The sequence below is a fragment of the Ischnura elegans genome, chromosome 12 (genome assembly GCF_921293095.1).
Source record: "Ischnura elegans chromosome 12, ioIscEleg1.1, whole genome shotgun sequence".
In the NCBI taxonomy this organism is placed as follows: Eukaryota; Metazoa; Arthropoda; class Insecta; order Odonata; family Coenagrionidae; genus Ischnura; species Ischnura elegans.
In genome coordinates, this window is record NC_060257.1 from 92,136,546 (window position 1) to 92,150,646 (window position 14,101).

General features: G+C 38.4%; 1 protein-coding gene across 1 annotated transcript in view; it reads left to right on the top strand.

Annotated features, from left to right (window-relative positions):
* The window catches only part of LOC124168773, a 136,407-nt gene extending 123,627 nt beyond the window's left edge, over positions 1-12,780 (top strand). The window contains exons 29-32 of the mRNA XM_046547064.1: positions 425-3,162; positions 3,251-3,387; positions 5,146-5,247; positions 12,509-12,780. Of these exons, the coding sequence (XP_046403020.1) occupies positions 425-3,162; positions 3,251-3,387; positions 5,146-5,247; positions 12,509-12,630 (3,099 nt within the window). The 3' untranslated portion in view covers positions 12,631-12,780. The remainder of the gene's footprint in view (positions 1-424; positions 3,163-3,250; positions 3,388-5,145; positions 5,248-12,508) is intronic.
* The last annotated feature ends 1,321 nt before the right edge of the window (positions 12,781-14,101 follow it).

Sequence of the window (14,101 nt, forward strand, 5' to 3'; positions counted from 1 at the left end):
AGCCCATAAAATAATTTTTAATTTATTAAAATATTAAAATGTGTATGAAAATCTAAAAAGCATTCCATTAATTGTATGTACCCAGAATAAAATTGAATAATGACTTTGTTTAATGGCAAGAATTTGAAAATGCATTTGGAATCGAAAATATCTGATTCGAAAGATCTGGCTCCAAAAATCCTGGATCCGTCCATCCCTAGTTATTTTATTCCATTCAATTCTTAAATTTTAATGACAGCAATGCTACAGATAAATCAAAATCCTACCTGTTAGAAGGAGTAAGAATCGATGGAATCGGAATCGAGAATCGGGAATCGATTTGAAGGAATCGAAATTGGAATCGGAATCGAAAAGAAGTGGAATCGACTCATCCCTAGTAAAGTTATTCAAATTTAAAAAACTTTGAAATCTTGCTTTTTTTCAGGCATCTGTGGATGACCACTCATCATTATGCAGTTATGAGGTTATATCCACGAGCCCAACCCAGTCAGTTGGGAAATTTGAAGAGCTCACGGTGGAAGAAGCAGAGAGATTGGCTGAGTCCCGATCGTCCTCTCAAAACGTAGGCGATGCAGTTGATGAGGGTGAATCAGTTGATAGAGAAGTGGAGAGTGAACGTGGGGAGAAGTTGCCGGAAGGAATTAAGTCGAATGAAGTGGAGTCGGAATTGCCCTCCTCTCATGCGATTGGTGTGAAGGAAGGTGATGATTCAGGGGGTGGAAGAATGGAATGTCTCCCTTCAAACAGTGTGTCTGAAAGGGAAAACTTGCAGAAAATGACGAATTCGTCTGAGTGTACTGATGAGGAACAGTCCGGCGAGTCATGCTTGGAAGTAGTGTCAAAGGAAAATGAGAAGTGCACTGTTGGGGATGCCGATGAAAAGATTGAAGATATGCACATCGTGATAGATGCAGCAGTTGAAAGTGCGGATCAAAATTCAGAGGAAAAATCGACTATGGAGTGTGAGTCTTGCATTGGCGATAATAATTCCAATCCGTGTACCCACCATACTCAACCAGATAGTCATTCTGTGAGAGGAGAACATATATTGAAGGAAATTGTAAATGAAGGAGACCATGAGTCATCCTCAATGAGTGCTGATGGCAAGGCTGAAAAGGGCCATGTTGGAGTAGATGTAACGATGAAGAGTGGAGATCAAAACTGGGAGAAAAAATCAGCTGTTGAGTGCGACTCTTGCATTAGTGGCAATAATTGCAATCCAAGTACCCACCTATCACAACCTGATAGTAATTCAGTGAGGGAAGAATTAATATTTGATGAATCATGGAACAAAGAAGGGTCCAAGTCATCCTCAAATAGCGAATCTGATCCAATGACTCCCAAGAGTGAATACCATCCTCATGAATGCAAGGTAGAAACTGAAGGCCCCAAGGAAAATGAAAATGAGTCGAAAGAGTGTTGCGCTGATGAGGGTGAAGCGACAATTCCATCAAAAGGGAAGGAGGCAAAAGATCAGAATGGTGCAAGAGTTGCAACTGTGTCATTATGCAGCAGTGCAGAGAATGTTGATGAGCGTGTACCCTCGCCCACCAACTGCATTTTATCAAAACAAGTTGCATCATGCACTCCTGCTTTGGGTCGCCAGCTTGACTTCAGCCCTGTTTTTGCGACAGAAGTTTGTTATGGGTATAATGCTGAAGATGTAAGTCTGGAATCTAAGAATGAAATGGACCCCGTAGCTAGTGTGTTTGTTGTTTTACAGGAAAGTGACAGCAGTCAACTTCCACCAAAATTAGCCACAGATGATGATTTATCGAAAGAGGACCTTGCAAAGGCTGATGAAATTATGGAGCCTGACAATGCATCTGAAGAAGCTGCTATCAAAAATCAAGATTTTAAAGACATTGTGATTAAAGGTGATTTTTCAAAAGAGGATCCTACAAAGACTGATATAATTATTGTGCCTGAAAGTGCAAATGGAGGAGCTGTTGTGAGTGATCAGGATTCTAAAGATTTATCTGAAATGAAAGATAGATTGGGGTCCACCATCAATGATGTGCATGATAGTGATATGAGGAAAGGCAAGTCATTACGAATGGATGAAACAAGTGAATCTGTTTGTGACAGTCAAGAGGAGCCTCGTAGCTGCAGCGTTTCCAAGGACATCTCCAAACCAGAGTCGGTAGTGGCTTCTAATGAAATCGATACGAGTCCATATCCCCTCAAACCTGGGGAGGATAGTGACTGTGAGAATGGTGTATCATCAAGTAAAGACAAAACCTACCCTTCTATCTGTGTAATCCTAGAGAAATCTTCCGGCAGTGAGATTTCCAAGGAGGATTCTGAATATAACCTGAATTCCAAGTTTGCTGTGGCTTCCAATGGAAGTGATAAAAACTGTGATCCCCTCAAATCAGTCCATGGTGGCGATTTTAAGGAGCGTGAGTCCCTGAGTATTGAAAAAACAAGCGCAATTGTTTGTGTGGATTCCTCTGGCACAAGTGTTTCAATGGACACGTCTGCAAGTACTGTCTGCAAGCAGGAGGTAGCAGAGGCTTCCAGTGGCAGTGAAGCCGGCCCCCCTTGTCCCTCCAAAGTGGTCGATGGTATTATCAGTGAAGGTGAGTTGTCAAACATGGATGAAACCAGCAAACCTGCTCACGGCAGTCAAGAGGAAATTCCTGGCCATGGGTTGTCTCAGTGCTTGTCTGAAATGAGCTTGAATTCAGAGACTCTCTTGAAATCTGCACAAGATAACCATGCTTCAAAAGATGACACTTTAAGTGTAAGTGAATGCGCTGAAGTGAGCTCTCTAGATGGAAGCCGAAAAGAAAGTTTGTCACCTGTTTATCCTAAAAATGTAAATATTAAGATAGATCTGATGGCGTGTCAGCATAGCAATGAGAGCAATGACATGAGTGTACCTTCTGCAGAAAACCTATTGGACCAAAGCGAAGTCGTATGTGAGGAGAAGTTTGCCAAAACAGATGCGCCAGAATGTAGTGGTGAACAAGGTAGTGATACGAACCTTGAAGGTGATTGTGAGGCAGACCCTTTTGATGGAATGCCACCTCTTGTTCGAGCCAAGATCCCTCAAGTGAAGTGGATACAGAACAAATGGGAAGTGGCCATAACAGTGGAACTTCCAGAGATGAAGAAGTACAGTATTCATTGGAAAACGAACAAACTCTTATATTTGCAGTGAGTAATCAATGAGCGCATTTCATTGCTTCTTCTTTTTACTGCTTTTTTTTACAGAGGTTGTTAAAATACTTAATTTTATTTGCAGTGCCTCTAGTGGGAGGTCTGATGGAAAGAATTTTGCACTTGAGCTACCGCTGTGGGCCAGTATTAACACAGAGGAATGTGTCCATATGCCTGTGTCCAATAGCACCGTGAAATTTGTTCTACCCAAAGGATTTACATGTGAGTAGATGCTTCAATTTGATCCTCTTAGGCAATTTACATGCTTTCTATATGGGGAGGCATTCCAGTATGTGTTGCATAATCACATTTTGACCCACCCCACCCCCCCAGCATAAGCAAAAAAAAAAAAATACAAACAATTAAATTAGTTTTAAAAAACCTCAGTTTTATTTAAATTAAAAAGAAGAAAATGAATCCCCCTGCCTTGGCTGAAGGTAATTTGCCACTCCCATTCCTGAAGAAATCTAATACATAATTATGGCTAGTAAATTTATGCTTTATTTGCCTAAGGAATGATAATTTACTTAAATGTTTTGAGACATTAAAATTATTAGGCAAGATGTTTTTTAATAATAAAAGATGCAAGAGGACCAGATCATTCGCCATTCAGTTTCTCATTAATTTATTGATAGCATTTTTAAAAGATAAGGTTTAAATTTTGATTTGAAAACATCATTAGATTATACACACTTAAACTTATTTGGTAATTTGTTATAAATTCTGATTCCCTTTTCATTTGGTCCTAATATTTTACAAGTGGATCTAGCATTAGTTCTGTGAAGATGGTAGGGGTTCCTGGTTTTTTTTGTGGATATCAAAGTGAATCGGTAACATTTGATTATCCCCAAATACCTTAATTGTTTCCGTCGTTCTTGTTTTCTGTGCAGAATCTGCCACTTCCCCCCCCCCCCCTTTACCTCCACAGATCTTGCAGCGTTAACGTATGTTAGCTTCTTCCATGCATTGACCTCATTTCCTCTTTCTTCAACTATTTAAGGCTGTGACAAACAGCTTCTCTTTAGTAGTAGTCTTTTTAAAGTGACAAAGAAAGCCTCTCAAAACAGGTGCAGTAAATGAAGTTTATGAGTGAAAACTCACAAAATTGAATCATAGTAAATTTCAATTTCCATAAAGTGAACTCGTTGGACTGGAATAAATAAAAGTTGAGCATAAGCATTTGCTCCATTTGGCATGCACAAGCTCTACATTAAACTCCAGAGCTTCAGTTTTAATATGTTTTGCTCAAAATTTTGTACACGGTGCACTTGTTGGAGTTTGACTTGCCTGGCTATGCCAAAACTTCTTTGTTTGCACTCATTTTCTCATATTTCATAAGATAGGATATTTGTAGTTTTATGAGCTGTGTGAAGGTAGACGGTCGAAGGCATTGTACGCACAAATTAGAAATACTTAGAGTGAGCTTAATGAATGTTTTGTTATGCTAAAGATTATGGTGGTCCCATTGTGTTTAATGTCGCGCAGGTTTTCCATCTTTTCATTGAAAGTAAAGGTCGGAAAAAATTCATGCGTACATGCTGTTGGCTAAAGTTGGTATGGCCATATCAATGTAAATAGCAGGGTGTATTAAGCTGCTGTAATTGAGTTGGGTCACAAATATAAAATAATTATAATATACTCATGTCATGTGATCATTGCACTTGATGTATTTTTTATATTAATTTGTACTTTATTATTTGGGAAAAAATCATATTCTTTGCATCAGATGTGACACAGAGTGCAGGCTCATATTTTGGTGATATGTAAATGGTATTTTTGCATAGCATTTTTTTTTTATTGGTAATTGATTGTTGAAGAAGCTCAATTCCAAGCATAAAAATTAGATTTAGTCTGAGAAAATAAATCAATTCATTTTAACTTCGACAATGGGATAATTTGTGTAACTTGGAATTTAGGTTGATGCCCTATGCTCACTTCCAATCTGGATCACGAGAGATGCATACTATCTGTTTATTTCAGCTGTGGACTGGCCTCGCCTCCTTTCCTCTCCAACCAAGCCGCTGTGGCTGTCCGTGGATTTTGATAAATTGGTGGATGATGGAGATGAGGAAACCGATGAAAGTAAGCCTTATGCTTGTAAACCTTTATTTCTTATGTTTATTTGAGGGCCATGCTGTGCCTGTCTACTAACTCCACATCTGTGTTCAAGTGTTTTTTTCTCCCCCAAGTATTGCTTTCCCTCATTCATCAGTGGAAGATTGTGGTCCCAGTGTATTATTTTCCTGCATTCATCGTTTGATAAAAGTGAAACGAAGTACAGTAGATTCCGGTTAATTGGGACACATCGGGACAGGCACACTTTGCCCCAATTAAGCGGCTGCCCCAATTAAGCGAACTATCCCATACATGTTCATAAACAAACTTTGAAATGATAGAAAGAAGACTAAAGAATGGTTATAATGCAAACAATGTTTATTAAACTATTAATTTGTTTAATAAATCAGCGAGATTAGTTAATTTATTAACATTTTTAAGAATGATAGTAATCTTAGTTGAAAATATTTTTCAGTCTCAGGCGATGCTGGATGAAAGTCATTTATTAACTTCTATTTAAGACAAATTCACGGTTAATTAGTTAATAATATGTGATTCCATAAATTCCTAAACATGCAAGTACTTTCATTTCAAATCGTATCTCCTCGCTCAAGGAATTTTTCTAATGTTCTCTGCAGCATTCTCGTCATCCTCGTCGTACTACCCAAGTCGGCACAGAAATCCAATGACGACCTTGGGCTATCTTCATTGCCTTTCACATGAAGAAGAGTCGCAAACCCTCAATGAACCTTCTTGCATCCAGAGTTATCACTTAGCTACGTTCAGGTGCGATTTCATCTCCATCACCATCCTCACCTTCAGCTTCAATGTTGCCTGTGTAATATGGTTTTAGCAATATCAAGTTCACAGTTTTCATTGGTCCAAATTGCAGTGAATATAATCGAGCTCTTCATGGCTTGTTATGTGGCACAGTTTTGAGTTGAATACATTTTCAGATTCTGCTGTAATGTTGTACACTGCACTGAAACTTTAGAAATCGCAATGAAAAAACAATGTTGAATTTTTTGACATTTGACATCGGGCCATCTTTTAGCCAGAAACAATATTGCTTGCTGAATGTTCACCTTTGAGCTTAGCGCGTTGGCGGTGGATGATGATATCAGAAGGTTATATTCTATAGATTCTAGAATATTATCTACTTATTTCCCACGGTAAAGTGTTCTCAAATTTTTTATGATCCCCATATCCATTGGTTGCTCTAAGGACGTTATTTTTCCAAGCAGAAATTCCAACTGATAATTATTTAGCACACATTTTGGCAATTAGCATGTGCCGTACAATTGTCAAGTACAAGAAGAACCTTTCTTGATTTCCATGCTAATTCTATATCCCCACTGGTCAATCATTGCGTAAAGAGACTCACTGTCATCGCTACCTTGCTATTGGCTTGGCACTCTGATGGTAAACTGCTTATTCTTAACCCTTTAAAGCATTGAGGCTTAGCACTTTCCAGAATTGCCAGAAGAGTTTTTTGTCAGTTCCCGAAACATTTAAACAATACTAAACAGTGACGCGATTCATCGATTTTTTGAAGCCCTTTGGTCCTACATGACTGTAATAAGAAGAGCCATTTGGTGTTGCTTGGTATTACAGCCCCGTTTCATTGGCATTGTAAATGCCATCAGCGCAAAAATTCAGGAGTAACTTGGGCAGTTTGTTCAATTTCCACTCCTCTGCACTCACGACATTAGCACTTTTTTCTCCGTTAGCTCTCTTGAATTTTATTTTGTTTTTGGTCTTCCATCGAGATGCCAACCATCTGTTGCCTTAAAATGGTCATGACCAAGTTTCAAAGCTAGTTCCTCCGACTTCTTATTTAATATTGGACCGCTTACACAAATCCCTCGATCGCTTACAATGGAATACCATTGATCAAAAGCGTCCTCAACATCTGGATCCTTACGTTGACGCTTGCGTTTCATAGACGATGCTTGCTTTCCTTTTTGACTCCATTCCTCTCTTAGTTTATCCTGTTGCTTCAATAACTGAGCTATCGTCAATTTTGGCCTCCCGGTAATCTCAGCCAAACGGAGATGACTGGATTGAGGATAATCTTTATTTCTGTCGCGTACCTATTGCAAATTTCAGCGAGTAAAAGGTCTTAACGTGGCATATTGTTCAAGAAATGGAGCGTCACTGAATCTCAGAACTAAAAAAATATCACTTATCCTAGGTTCACTTAGATCGTAGAGCACGAGATAAATCCCACCAAATATGCGCACCATTTAAACTGGTTTTAGACTGTTAGTTCACAGATGACTAGGTACAAGTGAAGAGAAAAGTGTCTTTTGTGGATGCATAGACTACTGGGAGAGTGATGGGAAAAAGAGAAAGGAACGAAGAAACGTAATTTTCCAATAGTGACTACTCAGTTGTATAGAGGAAAAGGAATTAAAAGGATAGATTTCATGAGTAAGTTGAATTTTGTTCAAGATGCTGCAAACAAAAAGCTCTTTGTAAGCGAAATTGTTCGCCTCGTACCGTCTCCTATGTTCAAAAACAGCCAGTAATTCCTAGAAATTGGCCCGTACTCGCTCTTACACCCTCACCACGGGTGTCATTAGTTCTTTCTAACTATCCCGGGCTCATTCTATTACCTATAGCCTGCCACAGGAGTCCTCTCCTCTTGAACACATCACTACGTTGAATGAGGTTTCATGGTCGGGGAACGGAATCCGATTCCTCACACGGATGATATAAGAACAAGAGTTTTAAGATTAAGGCAAGAATAGGTACACTTGAGAAAAATACGACTAAATTAAAGAAGGAAAATATAAAAAACAGTATTCTGATACGAAAAAATTTTAATTTCGTCGCGAGCATAGAGTCAATGTCGCCGACTCATGGCCCAATAAAGCGGCATGCTGTCCCAATTAAGCGGAGAAAACTCTGGGATATTCTTCAATTGGATTCGGTTCTTCAAGATTTGCCCCAATTAAGCGGCTGCCCCAAGTAACCGGTGGACCCATTAACCGGAATCTACTGTATTTACAATGTGTCATGTATGGCTTATATCCACAGGCAAATAGTTTGAATCTTCCCAAAAAGATGAACTGTCATAGAGAGAAACTCAGTGCCGAAAGATAATGAATGACACACAAACATTTTCTCAGTTCCCAAAAATCCCGTCATTCCTTCCCCTCCCCCCCCAACTCTGAGGCTTTCCTCCTTTCCGACACCAACCTAAAGGCCCCAGACCATGGCTTGCGCAGGGTTCATGTTACGAAGACCATAAACCATCAGCTCCGAAAGAAAATGTCAAGTTACATGAGAATAATATAAGCATGTTTCACGCCTCCCCTTTTCCCTCTCACTGACCTTTTTCAGCCAACCTGCTCCAAAGTTCCCCTTTTCTGAAGGTCAAATAAGTCATCTCGTAGCCCAAAAGGTGTCAAACATTGATTTTCAGCTGTTTTTATATGTACCTTTACTGCATTGAAATATTATTATTGTGCACATGCATAAATAGAGAATGAGACCAAGCACTCGGTATTTCTGACATTATTTAAGCATTTCAAGCAAAAGGAAATAGTTGGCAAAACATGACGGCGGCTCAGCATTCTGGCAAAGCTCAATATACTCCCAGTGAAGCTTCTAGGAAATTGATCCAATATTTTTTTTACAAAAACAGAATATCAGGTTATGCCTTAAATATATGAGTTGCGCCTTAAATCTCACTTGTCATTGTCACATACGGAAGGATGTCTTCTCAGGATATTTTGTTCCTCCCTACTAGCCATTTGAATTCATCGGCTTATCTGGTGCAACGTTAGTTGGAAATGAGTGGTTAAGTTGCCTTCTCCTTGGGACAAAACATTTTGCAGCTCAGTTACACGGTTGCCCATCGCCCTCAGCATTAGGTACTGCATATGCGATAGCGTCATTCCCGAGCCTCACCTCGTACAAGTGGTTCCGTCCTTTCCAGTGTGGGTTGACTTCAAACCAGTGAGTGGTTTCAGAGTGAGTTTAATAAATTCAGGTTTCATTTTTATTAGTTTTATTTTTATATTCATCTTTGGACCATGGCCCTTCTGAAGAAGTAAATGAGAACTTTAAACGATGGACGGAAATTAATTGAAGAAGTAGTAAATAATCTGGGGAGAAGCGCGTGAATATTGCAAAACTCCTCTGGTTTTCCGCTAGCACAAGACGGTAGGGATGGGGATAGAGTGAGCTACCTGGTGAAAACAAGACGTGGGATGAAGCGGAGGATCAGGTAGGCGTTGCTGATTAACACAAAAATTTTCACAGTACACGATTGCCTCAATTGTATTAAAAATATACCTATTAGAAAAGGAACATTTCAGATAGTGGGCAATTTTTGCCACATGTGATCCATCTCACGACCAATCACTGTGCCGGTGAAAATGGTTGTTATAAGCATAACATGAATGTGCAAATCCATCATAGCAGTGTAAATACTGAGATGGAATGCAAACATTTTTTTAGTAAGGTGGCGTTTCCTTAGGATATTTGAAAGACATATTAGTAACAATATGTTCAAACTGTTTACATAATTCCTGTTTACAATTCCTGTGTGAATCCTTTAAAGAATATCACAATTCCTCAACAAAATCATGCATTTACTGCTGTATAGGCTACCTAGCCAAACATTCCTGCATCGATTGTTTTCCCAAATTTTTTTTCCACCCTCTTGAAAAACGATAGATCTGGGTTTCACTGTATTATTATTCAATGAGTTTTTTAAAATTTCACTTGATGTCATTAATGCAGTTGATTCCTGAACAGGTGTAATCTTGTTCTTGACTTTTTCACCCAAAGGCATTATAGAAAATATTTCATGTCCTTTTTTTACAGTTCAAAAATGAAAATCAAGCACAGTAGGGGAATTAAATTCACAAAGGTAATTAGACAGCTTCTAGTGTAAATTTATGTAGAAGAGTTGATTGAGTGCAGAGTTTCTTTAAATCCGAGTCCAATGTAACCATATTTGTTTCTTTTACTAACTTCGATTATCAACGATTGAACGTCTAATTATGAATTAGCATTCAAATGTGGGAATGTAATGAAAATTTTATCCTCAATTTTTATAACAGTCTTTTGTCTCAATTCTCTCTCTCAGGTGATCCACGTGATTTATCTGAGCAGACTTCTCTATTCATTCTATTCATTCTGCTGTGCATAGGCTTAGACTAAATTGCAATTTGTTACCAGCGAATGTTCGTGCTGAAAATTTAAGCCTTTAAGAGAGCTTCATATCCACAGATATTATTTACTGTTGACATACCTTAATAAAATATGAAATCTAATTCCTAATGTTAATTATTAATTTACTTTACATTTCAAGGATACTACGGCCATTTATAGCGCTATTTTTGTATACAATGTCCTAAAAAAATGCCCGCTGATTTTGAATTATATTAAAATATGAATAAAAAAATAGAATTAAAGTATGAGAATTATTGTGTAAACATATGATGCTTTTATCGATGAAACCTTGACTGGCATCAACTCTCACATGTAATTAACAAGAATACTTTTTTTACAGGAATGTAGAAACCTCTTTTTCACTAGAGTTGGGTCGGTTCCCCGTTCTCGGTACTGCCAGTTCTTGGCTATGGAACTTGTATCGAGAATTGATTGCATAAAGTCGGTTCTTTGGAACCGGCAGGGTGTGGTGGCGAGGATTTGAATTTGGTGCCCAAAGCCGTAATGGTTTGCAGCATATTCAAAGGCAAAAAGTGAAAAAAAGATTTTAAAACGCATCTATTACTTTCCGATTGCATGGCGTCCACTATTTTTTCTTTCGTGAGTTGCTCGCTAACGTGCGCATTTAAGACAGCATCCAACGTTATAACATTTCCGTAGCCGCATTCAAACGAGCTGACTTAGTGCCTGCTGCTGTCCACAGCACGGCACCTTTCTTTCAACTTGCCATAGGTCTCTTCGCCAAACGAGTCGATTCACACCATTGACGGCATGGCACCCATTTTAATCCAGCCTGTCGATGCGACATCTCTGGCGTGAAGTACACTCAATGCTACATTTAGGCCACTTTCAGACGATACAACTTCTCCCTGTCTGCCATTCGCGTGAAATGCAGGTGCCTTTCAAACGAGATGGCTCCCTGCAACGTCGTGTGTCGTGCTATGAACGGCGGCTGGCAGAAAATCGTTTCATCTTGGTGGTCTTAAGATTGAATAATGTACACATACAGTAATTATTTGACAAACGAGCAAGATGCGTTCCTAGAGCTTGCTCGTAAGTTGTTAAAGGCCTATGCAAGGCATCAAAATGTGTGGTCATTCTGCAGAATGCAACTCTGCATTATACTTTTTTGTTAACTCATGGCAACCCAGTTTATCCATGGTGTCACTGCACTGGCGTGTTGAGCAGTTTATTGTTGAGGTTATAAGAACTAAGACAGTGAAGCATCAGAATAAGTTGTCAATTTCGGCGACAATTTAAGCTACATCACAGAATATGTATACGTATTTTGAACCGACACACAAGTTACAACAAATTAACGGATGCTGTCACCAGAAGTTGGGGGAGTTTCACTATTGATCCTGCTTCTGCTATACTTCTCAATTATCTCTGCAGTGTGTAAACTGTGCTCCAAGCATATTTTGCGCAGCCCTTCAAAATCAACATCGACCACTACTGTTATTATTTAATGCCTGTTCAGCACTGCAGGCAATGTTTCTGCCAAAAAAAGAATAGATTGGGAAAAAATGTTGAATTTTTTAAATTAAAATCTGGAGAAAGAACCAGTGGCGGCCTGATGTAATGTGACATTTTGGTCGACCATACATTCTTTAACAACATGTTGTTTAAAACTTTTACATGGCAAATAAAATTATGGAGACGATCTTAAGTTTTTTTATAGAGCTTTCCTACTAATTTACATCTTAAGTGAAATTATTTTCATTCACTTCTTGTGGTTGTTCATTTAAATTTGCTATTAATTCAGATAATAAGAGTTCATCCTTGGAACTGAGTATCAAGAACCGAAAAAATTTAGGAACCGACTGATCCTTAGTTTTTACCTGATATAACTGCGTGGACTTGACAATTTTTCCTCTGTGTGTGTATTTTGTTTTTATGTGTAGCCATGAATTTCAAATTTTACGGAGTAGTCTTGGAAACCATAGAAGATTTATCAATATCAAATAGCTATCAATAAGGTCTATTTTCACACTAACTTTTTTTATGCACAAAATCCGTGCCTCGCATGGATAACTGGCTCGGTGATGTGTGTGTGACTGTGGTTTCTTTCAGTCTAATTTATTTTCTCTCATTTCAGGGACATTTGAAGTGATTACCTACAGATCAAGTGACGATGAAAGTAACAGTGAAGATGAGGGACCTGAGAGAGGGGTCAGATGTGAGGAAGTAAATTATGATCCTTACGATCCATTACCTTGAAATTTTTATATTGTTAAATTGCACAAGAACATTTATATTTTTATGACCAGTTTGGTATGATGTAAAAGACTTGGAAATGTTATAATTTGTATTAAACCTTGTGATATGTCTTTTTAAAAGGCTTTGGAAAATCCATCACCTTGAAAAACTCTTGTTGTGGGGTTGTTAGTTCACCAATTGCACCCTGTCTTTCTCACCCATAAGCCTTCGAGTAGGATGCCTCTACATTCCTTTGATACTGCTCAAAATATACATGCATGCATTCATTATTTTGCGAGCTATAACATTCATATGTCTCAATAGTTTTACTTCTTGAAATAGCCTACAGTAATTTAACGAGAAGAATCTTCCTTGAAGTTGGTCTATAATTATGTTCATCCACATACTACCCCACCAGCTGCCTCACCCTCGCCTACTCCACCAGCTGTTAACAAAAAAAGTAAATGCATGTACAAGCCTTTATTTAAGTCCATTATTATTTGCTGGCAGGGGTGCAGCGAGTGGAGGGGGGGGGGGGGGTTTGGGGATAAAAAAAAACCCGAGCTCAGAAATTTTTTTAAGTTTAATCCATTTTACTTAATTGGATTGTTATTACTAATATGTAGAATAGTGTAAGGATTAATTAAATATCCCTCAGAAAACTGTAAAACTCACCATTTTGAACCGTTTGTCTTAAAATTCTGCAATTTACTAATCTCACACCTGCCGCTTATCCTGGTGGGTATTCCATGCCCCCACACACCTCGGTATTAGTTGCACATAAACCCCCCTCCCCAGCCTTACTTAATAGCTGCGCCCCTGTTTGTTTGGAAAACGAATTCCTATACATACTTATGTATCTACTTGGCCAAATATCTCTCTTGATAAATCATTTCTGTTGGATCTGTAAATATGGTGAGGTTCTAATGTGATGTTCATTGTGTTGCACTGAAGTATATCTATTCAGATATTTGAGCAAAGTTATGAGCGTAGCGTCAGAGCCTTTATGTAGTGGCTCCGAGCCTCATATGAGTAAAATCTGTAGTATGCCTCGTGTACACTTGTTGCAGATTGGGTGTGTCCGAACAAGTTAAAAGCTAGAACTCAAAAGACATCACCAATCCATGAAAAGTGGGCGGCAGCTTTAGAATTTTTTCCATTTTTATTTCTACAAGAGAATGACTGAATGGGGAACAATATTTTTTCATCGAAACTTTTCTTTTGCTTCTATCTACCTTATTCTTTTAATATATTGTTATTTATTTGAAATTATAAAAATAGATTTTTGTTAGAATGAATGCATTCATCAATTTTGTGTTCAATTGTAATAGTTTGAAAAATAGATAGACCCATATTTTTTTTTGTATTTAGATATGAGGCCTACTACCTGCAATATCAGTATTTTTCTGCTCTCTTGTGGCATCAATGTTGTTCTCAGCTTTTGGGTGAGCCTCAATCGCCTTTAGAGATCTGTTTGTGTTCACTCTGAGAG